This window comes from Anomaloglossus baeobatrachus, chromosome 6, assembly GCF_048569485.1.
Source record: "Anomaloglossus baeobatrachus isolate aAnoBae1 chromosome 6, aAnoBae1.hap1, whole genome shotgun sequence".
Classification (NCBI taxonomy): domain Eukaryota; kingdom Metazoa; phylum Chordata; class Amphibia; order Anura; family Aromobatidae; genus Anomaloglossus; species Anomaloglossus baeobatrachus.
Window position 1 is genome coordinate 397,902,458 of NC_134358.1, and position 13,776 is coordinate 397,916,233.

General features: G+C 45.4%; 1 protein-coding gene across 1 annotated transcript in view; it reads left to right on the forward strand.

Annotated features, from left to right (window-relative positions):
* The window catches only part of VPS41 (VPS41 subunit of HOPS complex), a 358,461-nt gene that overhangs the window by 239,911 nt on the left and 104,774 nt on the right, over positions 1-13,776 (forward strand). Inside the window, exon 17 of the mRNA XM_075315114.1 lies at positions 3,504-3,596. Coding sequence (XP_075171229.1) covers positions 3,504-3,596 — 93 coding nt within the window. The remainder of the gene's footprint in view (positions 1-3,503; positions 3,597-13,776) is intronic.

The following is a 13,776-nucleotide window of genomic DNA, read 5'->3' on the forward strand; positions in this document are numbered from 1 at the left end:
CGGTTTTCGTGACGCACATCCGGCATCGCTTGCGATGTCATCTCGTGTGACACCTCCGAGCGACGCAGAATCGGTCACAAATCGAGTCGTGTACTCGTCGCTTATTTTTAAAAAATTGTTTATTTTTAATGGCGCCGGTTGTTCATCGTACCCGGGGCAGCACACATCGCTCCATGTGACACCCCGGGAACGATGAACACAGCTTACCTGCGTCTCGCGGCTCCCGCCAGCTATGCGGAAGGAACGAGGTGGGCGGGATGTTTACGTCCCGCTCATCTCCGCCCCTCCGCTTCTATTGGCCGGCTGCTGTGTGACGTCGCTGTGACCCGAACATCCCTCCCCCTTCAGGTAGTGGATGTTCGCGGCCCACAGCGAGGTCGCTCAGCAGGTAAGTATGTGTGACGGGGTTTAACGACTTTGTGCGACACGGGCAACTAATTGCCCGTGACGCACAAACGATGGGGGCGAGTACGATTGCTCGTGCAATCGCACGATAGATCGTACCGTGTGAAGCCCGCATTAGTCTACAGATGGGGGTGGGCTTTGAAAAATAATACATTGTATGTTGAGGAATTCTACCCATATTGTATATGGTTCCGCATTTTCAAAAGCTGTAAGATAATTTGAGCATGGACTGATAACCCTCTCCACGGTCCCCTGGGGATTTTTACATCAATATTTCATGACAAATTAGAGTCTGAAGTGGGTCCCAGGTGCTGAGTTTGTATAGATGTTCTGGGGAGCTTTCAGCATCAGGTCCACAGGCGGTGAGGTGAAGGCGGCCATCGTTAGGTTTTATTTTCTCACAGTGTATACAGTAGCAGAAGGTTCAAGAGTGGTCAGAGTATCAGTAAAATTGTGCCAGATTGACCCTCTGGTGTGGACATATACCACTGCCAATAATACTGGGGTAGGCAGAGGTAGCAGGAGGAATACTGACGTGTTTAGGGCCATATACATTCTGCTCAGACTCAATAAAATGCTCCTCATAGGAGTGACCACCACATTCTGTGTATGTAAATAAACTAGAGGGCGATGACAGTACCAAAATGTTACTACAATGTTTTATAAAACTCCTTAAACTCAAGCAGACCGTTTCCTTCTCAATCCCATACTGATATCTTTGTGGTGTATCCATTACTGTGATGGACACAAGGCTAAATTATGGAATTTCTCTATCTAAATAGTTCTGGACAGAAATATTGTCAGAAATCAGCAACAGAGAAATAAAACGAGTAACAGTCTCTCCGATTGATAAGTTACAATGCCTAATCATTGCCCCAATACAGTGCTCAATAAGTGCCGCCATTCATGCCACTATCCATTATTAAACACCCCATCCACAGTGCAGGAAATTCCATACATTACATCTATTGGAACTTAATATTGGGACCTGGCTGATTCTCAGAATAACACTTTCCATGGATCTCACCAGATCTCCACACCTCTACTGCTGCCGATGTCCCCTGACTACCTCTGCAGCAATGTAAGCAGCACAATGGGAACATATAGGCTAAGTAATAGTAGTGAAGCATGAATTATTAATTTAATCAGCAAGAAACATCATTTGTATTGGTCATATGGAATATAACCAATCACTTCATGTGCTACCCCTTTTATAGATCACTCATTGTATGTTTGTGAAAGATCAGCTGCATTTTTCTTTTCAATTGTCTTGCTATTTACATACCACTAGGGGTCAGTATTGGTGTTGTTACTCTTCCTCTACTGTTAGTGGGCCATGTGTTGCTTCATACCTACAGCTATATATTGATTAACCCTGTGTGATTTTATACAATATACTCCAAGAAGTTGTCGCATTTCAGAAAAAATTGTGGCATAAGCCGAGTTTTTGTTTTTTTTTTACAAAACCCCCCAGTTTTCCTTACTAGTGATGAGGGAGCACTACTATGCTTGGATGCTCAGTACTAGTAATAAGCAGGTTGGATGCTCAGTACTAGTAATAAGCAGGTTGGATGCTCAGTACTAGTAATAAGCAGGTTGGATGCTCAGTACTAGTAATAAGCAGGTTGGATGCTCGGTACTAGTAATAAGCAGGTTGGATGCTCAGTACTAGTAATAAGCAGGTTGGATGCTCGATACTAGTAATAAGCAGGTTGGATGCTCAGTACTAGTAATAAGCAGGTTGGATGCTCGGTACTAGTAATAAGCAGGTTGGATGCTCGGTACTAGTAATAAGCAGGTTGGATGCTCGGTACTAGTAATAAGCAGGTTGGATGCTCAGTACTAGTAATAAGCAGGTTGGATGCTCGGTACTAGTAATAAGCAGGTTGGATGCTCGGTACTAGTAATAAGCAGGTTGGATGCTCGGTACTAGTAATAAGCAGGTTGGATGCTTGGTACTAGTAATAAGCAGGTTGGATGCTCAGTACTAGTAATAAGCAGGTTGGATGCTCGGTACTAGTAATAAGCAGGTTGGATGCTCGGTACTAGTAATAAGCAGGTTGGATGCTCGGTACTAGTAATAAGCAGGTTGGATGCTCGGTACTAGTAATAAGCAGGTTGGATGCTCGGTACTAGTAATAAGCAGGTTGGATGCTCGGTACTAGTAATAAGCAGGTTGGATGCTCGGTACTAGTAATAAGAAGGTTGGATGCTCGGTACTAGTAATAAGCAGGTTGGATGCTCGGTACTAGTAATAAGCAGGTTAGATGCTCGGTACTAGTAATAAGCAGGTTGGATGCTCGGACGGGCTCAATTTGTGTACCGAATATAATACAAGTCAATGAGAAACTTTAACATTTTTCCGGAAACTGACCCACGGAGCGTTCTTCAAATCTGCAAAATGTCGATTTCTCCTGCGGTAATACTGAGTTTTCAGTGGAGAATCTTCCTATAAACTTGCATTAAATATGGATAAAGCTCAGGGAAAAAAAAAACATGCATGTATTCTGCCCCTAACAATGTCAATAAAGTTTTGCCAAAGCCAAATACCAGGATGTTTCGAAAACAAAGCAGCTTTATTTAGCATGATACACTAGAGACAAAAAAAAACGCAGCATCAAAAACGCAATAAAAACTCTGAAAAAACACACGTAACCTCATTTACATAACAGGCACAAAAATTCTACATCATCAAAAACGCACCCAATACTGATGGTGGGAACATGGCCTTATGTCTGTATGTCGCCACCCAGTGGTTGTGGTGTGGATTGCAGCCTGTGATAGTTTGTGCTAGCACACAATGTCACAAGTTCTTTCATGACAAATTGAATGTCAATGGTGGAAAAAAGTGAAGCTAGTCACATCTGTATTAGTGGTTGGAGTAACTCGGATACAGGGATCTGTAGATTGGTAATTCTGTGATCAATCATCATCGTCTCCTCTTGATACATAAAGATGTGCAGTTTCCATCGGTATGGAAATCTGTATTGTTGTGTTGTGTTACTGAGGCCTCAAAGAACGCCTTCAATAACCGTGTGTATTCTCACACATCCCAGATGTAATACTCAGAACTCATATGTTATGTCCATGTCTTCCAGGCAATCAGCAAGTATCTGCCAAGAGGGGATTTACGGCTAAGACCTGCAATTTATGAGATGATCCTGGATGAGTTTTTGAGAACCGATTATGAGGTATGGCTGCACTAAGGTTTTGCAAACATTCATTGACGACATCCATGCTGACAGTGAAGTAATACACAAATGTTTATCTGAAATATTGGATTTAAAGTGTAAGCGTCCTTTTAATTTTTATTTCATGAATCATGTCTCCTAATAAAAAGTCAGTTTTCTGTCAATACAGTCTTAGATCTGTGTATGGACGCCCCCTAAAAGGCCTTTGTAATCTCCTCTGATTTGCATTTTCCGCATGCTTTAGGTAATGTCTGCTGCTTGTGTGTCATTCCATCCTCTGAATATAAGCCCACCTTCCTGAAGAATGGGATGTTGCCATTCTCTCCTCTTTTCTATCTTCTCCCTGGCTGTTCTTCCTCCTTCTCTCTGTCTGGGAATCCTGTTTCTCATGCGTAATTGAGGGCCCCATAGAAAGTAAAAACAGTGGATTCTCACCCGCTGCAGTGGCACTGTTCTAGTAATGTCTGTTCACCGTGGGTTACATGATATTCTTTTGTCCAAATGACCCCTGCAGCCAATCAGAAATAGTTGATCAGTTGCACTTCATCAATTCTTCATCAGAGCGGAAGTAAAAGCTGCTGCCAACCAGCAACTGCTGATCACAACAGCCACCGGGAACAGCTGCTCCAACATAACTGCTGGAACAATACCACTGTGGTAGGTGAGTATCCATTGTTTTTATTTTTTATAAGGTCTCTCAATTAATTGAGCAGTGGTTGTCCATTAGTGGTATTCTCATGGTGTGAAATTAGTTTAATGAGACAACATGAAAATAAGCAATTTTCCAATGAATTTGCTTTTTCTATCTACTTTGGTTCTCCTGATATGAGAGCTTTTATCTTACTTAGTTTACAGCTTGTTGCCAAGGAGATTAGCCCCCAGAGCCCATCTACGTATGTGCAGCAGTTACATGCCAGGCTGCGTAGTTAACGCCTGAGACACATTCTGCTCTCTACAGTCCACTGTTTTCTTCATTGCAGCTAGACAGCTGGTCACTTCAACCTCCCTGTCAGCTCCTGACCAAGTGGCTGTCATCAGTTGTACAATATCTCCAGCCCTGTCCCCCACCATTGCCAGTTTACAGAGCACTTGTTCAATGGCATAGATATCTCCATATGTAAATATATTGATAACCGTGCACACTTCAGTGCAAACACTGCCCAATTTAAGTGTCACACTTGCAGAAGCACAAAGCTAGGGTAAGTTCACACAGTGCGTTTTTCGCTGCGTTTTTGCGCGTTTTTCGGGTGCGTTTTTGCCCAGGAAACTGCATGACTTTGCTTCCCCCAGCAAAGTCTATGAGTTTTCATTTTTGCTGTCTGCATACAGCATTTATTTTCAGCTGCGTTTTTGTGTTGACCACAAAAACGCAGCATGTCAATTATTCCCGCGTTTTTCACGGCGTTTTAAATCCATTGAGTGCAATGGGATGTTGAAAGACGCAATGAGAAACGCAAATTGAAAATATAGCTGCGTTTTAGTGCGTTTCTATGACTAAAAAATGCAGCTATAAACGCAAGGGGTGGGCAGTAAAGTGACATGTACAGGAAGAGGATTCCTTCTGTCAGTAAATACAGAAGCGTGAATCCTCCCGGTACCGTCACCGCTGCGTCCACCTCCAGTCCTGTGCATGTCAGCTCCCGTGCGGCGCCATGTCTGGGCGGGAGGTGGAGGCAGCTGCGAAAACAAAAGTGAACAGTAGAAAAAAAAAAATTTGATACTCACCTGTCTGCAGACTCCCGGTGCCATGTCCGCTCCCAACTCCTCGCCCGGTACCGCCGCTCCGGCTGTGTGCAGACGGCCGGGACATCTCCGATAGATGCAGGACATGGCGATGGATCACCTGATGCAGTCACCTGACGCATCAGCTGATCGTAAGTCTCGCGGTGACGCGGGCACCCGGCCGGCTTAACCTGTCAGTGGATGCCGTTAAGAGACTTCATCCCTGATTACCGGCAGCTCCTGCAGCGATCGGACGGGATCAGACTCCGCTTCAGGAGCTGCCGGTAATCAGCACATGAGTATTTTTTTTTTTTTTTTATTGCACTGATGCATCAGCTGATTGTATAAACGGCTTTTATACAATCAGCTGATGTGTGATGTGATTCACATCCTGGATCCTGACACATCATCTGATCGCTTTGCCTTCCAGAAAACCGATCAGATGATATTGGATCCGGATTGGACGGCGCGGGACCCTTGATCCAGGATTACTGCGGAGTGGGTTCTTTATTTCAATAAAGATGTAGTCACTAATTGTGTTGTGTTTTATTTATAATAAAAATATTTTTCTGTGTTGTGTTTTTTTTTATCTTTACTAGAAATTCATGGTGGCCATGCCTAATATTGGCGTGACATCATGAATTTCGGGCTTAGGGCCAGCTGATAATATACAGCTAGGGTAAGTAGCAGTATACCAAAAATCAGTGGATCCACAATAATTGACCAAATTAGCTGGATCAAGCGTAGACAGTAAAGACTAACTTTAAAAATTAACTTTTAATATATATGCGGATAAAAATGAGCAAAGGCTCATAGGTTAGAAACAAAGGTGGCACAGATCCACCCAAGATAAAAATGGGCTGCAGGTGGAGGACCCAAAGCAGTAGGCCTCAGTAAGGTACCACAATTACGGATTCCAAACCTACAGTATAATGGTCCTACCTGAAGCAAGGACACACGAATAAGCAAGACAAAGCCCCATCAGCAGGGGAAAAAATATCTATGTGTATCCTAAAGAAAACCTCCTAGACCATTATGAACCGTATATTTCATAAATCCCACACCGAGTGGGAACGGTCTTACCAGGTCCGGAGATTACACGGGCATTAAGGACAGGTTATAGGTACAGGCAGGGGGCTGTTTCAACAGCATATCCAGATCCCTCAAAGAACCTCAACCCAATCAGGCATGTAGTCGCAGTACCCACTCCCAACGTTTCAAAGGCAGATCATCAGGGGAGTTCCAGTGGGGAAATGCAGTCAGCCGGTATCTTCACCGGATGACGATCAAAAGATGCCCAAATCACTGTAAACAAAATACATAGAATAAGCCCTAGGGCTGCCAATCAGGCCATATGTATCTAGCCCATAGGTTCCCAACACTCACCGCATCGTGGCGTATAGATCGGACCCAAAATTCATAAATGCCGCGCTTGGCGTCCACAGGACGCTCCATAAATAGCACGGCGCATGCGCAAATGGGTACGTCATCGATGACGTTCACTCCCAGAATACCTCCGGACCGGAAGTGACGCGGCATCGATCACCCGTTGATGACGTTCACTCCCAGCATACCTCCAAACCGGAAGTGACTCGTCAACAATCGCCGCGTCGCTACAAGAGCGTCACGGCCGATACCCGATGTGGCAACATCCGGGTATGTGGAACGCAAGCTAAATCCTGTATTCAAAGTATAACAGGACGCAACCATAGTAACATGGGCGCCAGTATAATAGCCGCGGACCAATCAAACAAATAGGGGGCACGTAGGTACAAGTCCATAGGCGTGCCGGTATACATATATATAGTGGCGATGGTCAGACTAAACACAACAGATAATTACAGGAGTTGGCCTAAGATGGTCATGGAAAATGTCCAAATATTGAAAGAGGGGGAGGGGGGGGCTTTGTACAAAGGATGGGGCTCACTGTGGTGCAGAGGAGGGTGGGCAGTACACAAAATCCTACGAAGGGGCGACCACCCCATATTTCCCCCAGAGTTCACTTGGGGGGGGGGGGGAGAGGGATGCAAAAGAAAAAGAAAAAACATCCCCTACCAGGAAGGCTATCATAGGGGACACTCTCACCTCTGACCCTAACTAGACAGGCCCTACCTATCATGTGGGGGTCGGCACCCTAGTAGTCCCCCGCCTGTGGTGCCCGCACTCGGGCGTCGGCTAACCCTCCTTTAAACCCCCCTTCTCCTAGGGTGCTCCTAAAAAAGGTGTGAAAGACAGGGATTCATTCAGTCCTCCTGGTGTCATTGTATCCAAGCTGTAAATCCAGAAGCACTCTTTCTGGAGGATGATCCTATCCCAGTTACCACCCCTACGAGGGGGGGGAATAAGGTCGATGCCCATTACTCTGAAGCTTCCCAGGTCACCGTTGTGAAAGGTGTTAAAATGTCTCGCCACCGGTGTGTCGTTCTTCTTAAGGATGTCACCCTTATGCTCCCCTACTCTGCGTCTCAGTTCCCTGATCGTCTTGCCCACATACATTTTGCCACATCCGCAGGTCACCTTGTATACTACCCCTTTCGATTTACATGTTATTAAAGACCAAAGGGAGTATACCTTGGTGCCACTAGAGTTCTTAAAGTCTTTCCCTTCCTCTATAAACTTGCAGTTTATACAGTCATGGCATTTGAAGCAGCCTTTTGTTCCAGTTGCTGTCCTTACTGGTCTATTTTCTTCAAAATGGCTATGCACCAGTCTATCACCTAGAGATTTTGATTTTCTAAAGGTGATTGACGGGTAGCTGAGGAGAAGCTTCTCAATTGTGGGATCCATGTGCAATATAGACCAATGTTTACTTAGTATGTGTCTCAGGTCATTTGCACCATTATTAAATGTCGTGATGAATCCCAGAACGTCGGGGTTGTCATCTTTCCTATGGTTGGGATTTAATAGGCTATTGCGATCCAGCTCACATGTGGACTTGTATGCCCTTGAAATCACCCCCTCCGGGTAGCCCCTATCCCTCAAACGTCCCATCAAATCAAGGGATTGTAAACGGAAGGACATATCATCGGAGCAGTTCCTCCGCATCCTGATAAACTGTCCCTTGGGGATTCCTTTTTTTAGGGAACCGGGATGGGCACTATCCCACTTCAAAAGTGAGTTTGAAGAGGTGGCTTTTCTAAAAGTTGTTGTCTTTAGGCGACCCTCCGGACCCTTCTCAACCAACACATCCAGAAATGCCAGACTGTCCCCGCCTATTTCATAAGTAAAGTGCAAGCCAATGTTATTGTCATTGAGGGTAATCATGAAGGAATGGAAGTCAGCCTCCGATCCCTTCCAGATAACGAAGACGTCGTCTATGTACCTAAGCCACAAGACGACGTCCTCGGTATCTACAAGGCCACCAAAAACAACCTTCTCCTCCCACCAGCCCAAGAGGAGGTTAGCATACGACGGGGCACAGCACGTCCCCATCGCAGTCCCCTTGAGCTGATGGAAGAACCTCCCATCGAAGGTAAAAACGTTTTTGGTAAGGCAGAAGGTGAGTGCCTCTAGGACAAATTTATTCCAAGGATTATAAAAAGATCTGTCTGGATATCCTGAAGGACAAGGCATGTTATGCCAAACTTGATTCAAGCCCAATGGTGGGCTTTAAAAACGAATTAAGGAATATGTTGGAAATAGCCCTGGACAGGAACATTATAGACAAAAATGAGTTTGAATATTTACTACCGACCTTCCCGGTCATGGCGACCTTTTATATTCTACCCAAAATACATAAGGGCTGTAGCCCTTTAAAGGGTCGCCCAATAGTGTCAGGGATAGGTAGCCTAACGGAAAAATTGAGCATTTACGTGGACAGAATCCTAAGACCATTTGTTCTTTCACTTAATTCCTATCTAAGAGACACTACGGATTTTCTACGGAGAATCGATGACATTTTCTTAGAGGAAGGCATGATACTGTGCAGCATCGACGTTGAGGCCCTATATTCCTCCATCCCCCACACGGCTGGGGTCGATGCTGTACAGTTTTTCCTTGGTACCAGAGGCAATCAGTTCACTCAACACAATAAATTTGTCCTAGAGGCACTCACCTTCTGCCTTACCAAAAACGTTTTTACCTTCGATGGGAGGTTCTTCCATCAGCTCAAGGGGACTGCGATGGGGACGTGCTGTGCCCCGTCGTATGCTAACCTCCTCTTGGGCTGGTGGGAGGAGAAGGTTGTTTTTGGTGGCCTTGTAGATACCGAGGACGTCGTCTTGTGGCTTAGGTACATAGACGACGTCTTCGTTATCTGGAAGGGATCAGAGGCTGACTTCCATTCCTTCATGATTACCCTCAATGACAATAACATTGGCTTGCACTTTACTTGTGAAATAGGCGGGGACAGTCTGGCATTTCTGGATGTGTTGGTTGAGAAGGGTCCGGAGGGTCGCCTAAAGACAACAACTTTTAGAAAAGCCACCTCTTCAAACTCACTTTTGAAGTGGGATAGTGCCCATCCCGGTTCCCTAAAAAAAGGAATCCCCAAGGGACAGTTTATCAGGATGCGGAGGAACTGCTCCGATGATATGTCCTTCCGTTTACAATCCCTTGATTTGATGGGACGTTTGAGGGATAGGGGCTACCCGGAGGGGGTGATTTCAAGGGCATACAAGTCCACATGTGAGCTGGATCGCAGTAGCCTATTAAATCCCAACCATAGGAAAGATGACAACCCCGACGTTCTGAGATTCATCACGACATTTAATAATGGTGCAAATGACCTGAGACACATACTAAGTAAACATTGGTCTATATTGCACATGGATCCCACAATTGAGAAGCTTCTCCTCAGCTACCCGTCAATCACCTTTAGAAAATCAAAATCTCTAGGTGATAGACTGGTGCATAGCCATTTTGAAGAAAATAGACCAGTAAGGACAGCAACTGGAACAAAAGGCTGCTTCAAATGCCATGACTGTATAAACTGCAAGTTTATAGAGGAAGGGAAAGACTTTAAGAACTCTAGTGGCACCAAGGTATACTCCCTTCGGTCGTTAATAACATGTAAATCGAAAGGGGTAGTATACAAGGTGACCTGCGGATGTGGCAAAATGTATGTGGGCAAGACGATCAGGGAACTGAGACGCAGAGTAGGGGAGCATAAGGGTGACATCCTTAAGAAGAACGACACACCGGTGGCGAGACATTTTAACACCTTTCGCAACGGTGACCTGGGAAGCTTCAGAGTAATGGGCATCGACCTTATTCCCCCCCCCTCGTAGGGGTGGTAACTGGGATAGGATCATCCTCCAGAAAGAGTGCTTCTGGATTTACAGCTTGGATACAATGACACCAGGAGGACTGAATGAATCCCTGTCTTTCACCCCTTTTTTAGGAGCACCCTAGGAGTAGGGTGGTTTAAAGGAGGGTTAGCCGACGCCCGAGTGGGGGCACCACAGGCGGGGGACTACTAGGGTGCCGACCCCCACATGATAGGTAGGGCCTGTCTAGTTAGGGTCAGAGGTGAGAGTGTCCCCTATGATAGCCTTCCTGGTAGGGGATGTTTTTTCTTTTTCTTTTGCATCCCTCTCCCCCCCCCCCCCAAGTGAACTCTGGGGGAAATATGGGGTGGTCGCCCCTTCGTAGGATTTTGTGTACTGCCCACCCTCCTCTGCACCACAGTGAGCCCCATCCTTTGTACAAAGCCCCCCCCCCTCCCCCTCTTTCAATATTTGGACATTTTCCATGACCATCTTAGGCCAACTCCTGTAATTATCTGTTGTGTTTAGTCTGACCATCGCCACTATATATATGTATACCGGCACGCCTATGGACTTGTACCTACGTGCCCCCTATTTGTTTGATTGGTCCGCGGCTATTATACTGGCGCCCATGTTACTATGGTTGCGTCCTGTTATACTTTGAATACAGGATTTAGCTTGCGTTCCACATACCCGGATGTTGCCACATCGGGTATCGGCCGTGACGCTCTTGTAGCGACGCGGCGATTGTTGACGAGTCACTTCCGGTTTGGAGGTATGCTGGGAGTGAACGTCATCAACGGGTGATCGATGCCGCGTCACTTCCGGTCCGGAGGTATTCTGGGAGTGAACGTCATCGATGACGTACCCATTTGCGCATGCGCCGTGCTATTTATGGAGCGTCCTGTGGACGCCAAGCGCGGCATTTATGAATTTTGGGTCCGATCTATACGCCACGATGCGGTGAGTGTTGGGAACCTATGGGCTAGATACATATGGCCTGATTGGCAGCCCTAGGGCTTATTCTATGTATTTTGTTTACAGTGATTTGGGCATCTTTTGATCGTCATCCGGTGAAGATACCGGCTGACTGCATTTCCCCACTGGAACTCCCCTGATGATCTGCCTTTGAAACGTTGGGAGTGGGTACTGCGACTACATGCCTGATTGGGTTGAGGTTCTTTGAGGGATCTGGATATGCTGTTGAAACAGCCCCCTGCCTGTACCTATAACCTGTCCTTAATGCCCATGTAATCTCCGGACCTGGTAAGACCGTTCCCACTCGGTGTGGGATTTATGAAATATACGGTTCATAATGGTCTAGGAGGTTTTCTTTAGGATACACATAGATATTTTTTCCCCTGCTGATGGGGCTTTGTCTTGCTTATTCGTGTGTCCTTGCTTCAGGTAGGACCATTATACTGTAGGTTTGGAATCCGTAATTGTGGTACCTTACTGAGGCCTACTGCTTTGGGTCCTCCACCTGCAGCCCATTTTTATCTTGGGTGGATCTGTGCCACCTTTGTTTCTAACCTATGAGCCTTTGCTCATTTTTAATATACAGCTAGCCCTAACCCCATTATTACCCAGCAAGCCACCCGGCATCAGGGCAGCTGGAAGAGTTGGCTACAGCGCCAGAAGATGGCGCTTCTATGAAAGCGACATTTTCTGGGGTGGCTGTGGACTGCAATTTGCAGCGGGGGTGCCCAGAAAGCATGGGCACCCTGCACTGTGGATTCTAATCTCCAGCTGCCTAGTTGTACCTGGCTGGACTCAAAAATTGGGTGAAGCCCACGTCATTTTTTTTAATTCATGAAATTCATGATAAAAAAAAAAAAGGGCTTCCCTATATTTTTGGTTCCCAGCCGGGTACAAATAGGCAGCTGGGGGTTGGGGGCAGCCCGTAGCTGCCTGCTGTACCTGGCTAGCATACAAAAATATGGCGAAGCCCACGTCATTTTTTTGGGGGGGCAAAAAATTCCTGCATACAGTCCTGGAAGGAGGATGCTGAGCCTTGTAGTTCTGCAGCTGCTGTCTGCTCTCCTGCATACACTATTGAATGGAGTATACTGAGCCATGTAGTTCTGCAGCTGTCTGCTCTCCTGCATACACTAGTGGAGAATGAAGAACATATTGAAGAAGGAAATGACATCAGACCTTTTTTTTTTTGTTCACTGATAAAAAACGCATAAAGACGGAGCAAAACGCAGCAAAAAAACGCACCAAATTGCAGCAGAAACGCGTGCGTTTTTTGACACGGGTGCGTTTTTGTGCGTTTTTTGCCGCAAAAAAACCCCACAAAAACGCAGCGTCAAAAAAACGCAGTGTGTGAACCTAGCCCCACTGAACCAGAACTGTTCTGGAGACTCCAGTTGAAACTAACCCTTTAAGCATTGGCTGCATGAAAACAAATGTGCAGCCATATCTGAGCTATTGTGGCATCATTTAGTGGTATTTATACAGTACATATTTTTGGATCTGTCCTGTATTATTTTCAACCTCTAGAATACCCTTTCCCAACATGTATGTTACAAGTGCGGGCTCAGGAGATGAGCCTACTCCATTCAGGGTGAGTTCAGGTTGTACTATACAGAACTGATTAAAGTTAGCTCTGATCATATCTGATCTGATCTGATCTGTTTAACCTCTTAAATGCTGGTGTCAATCTCTAACAGGGGCATTCAAGTGCTGTAATCCTGTTGGTGTGTTTGTGTAAGCACCTATGCTTTTCTCTTCATAATGTAATTTTAGCGTTACAGTCAATTGCAGCTGGGGGTGAAGTGAATACTCCCATTTTTGCAATTTTAGTACTGCAGCACTAACGTATTGCAATATTATAGTACATGTGATCAAACAATTGCTGGTTGAAGGAGACATAGGTGGACTAAAAATAATTAGTATGCAATTAAAAAAAATTATTAATTTTAAATTTAAAAATATATGCATATTCAGTAAAATATCTTGTGGGCAAGAGTGGCGCTGTTTCTGGAATCACATACAACCCGTTTAATAGTTGTGCGCAGAGAACTGTAAGGACCATATTGGCCAAAGGAAAGCGTTAAAGACTTCCTTGCAATGCTGGTCCATTTTCTTCTAAATGATCTGCTCATGGCAGCAGTCTCCTCTGTATTTCTGTGATATCTGCACACTCCACAACCCTATGATTTTTGTTGTGGGGTTATTTTTTATGTCTGTGTCTATAGAAAATATAGTACCTTTCCTTAGAAGTCTAGGAATCAGACAAGGCTTAT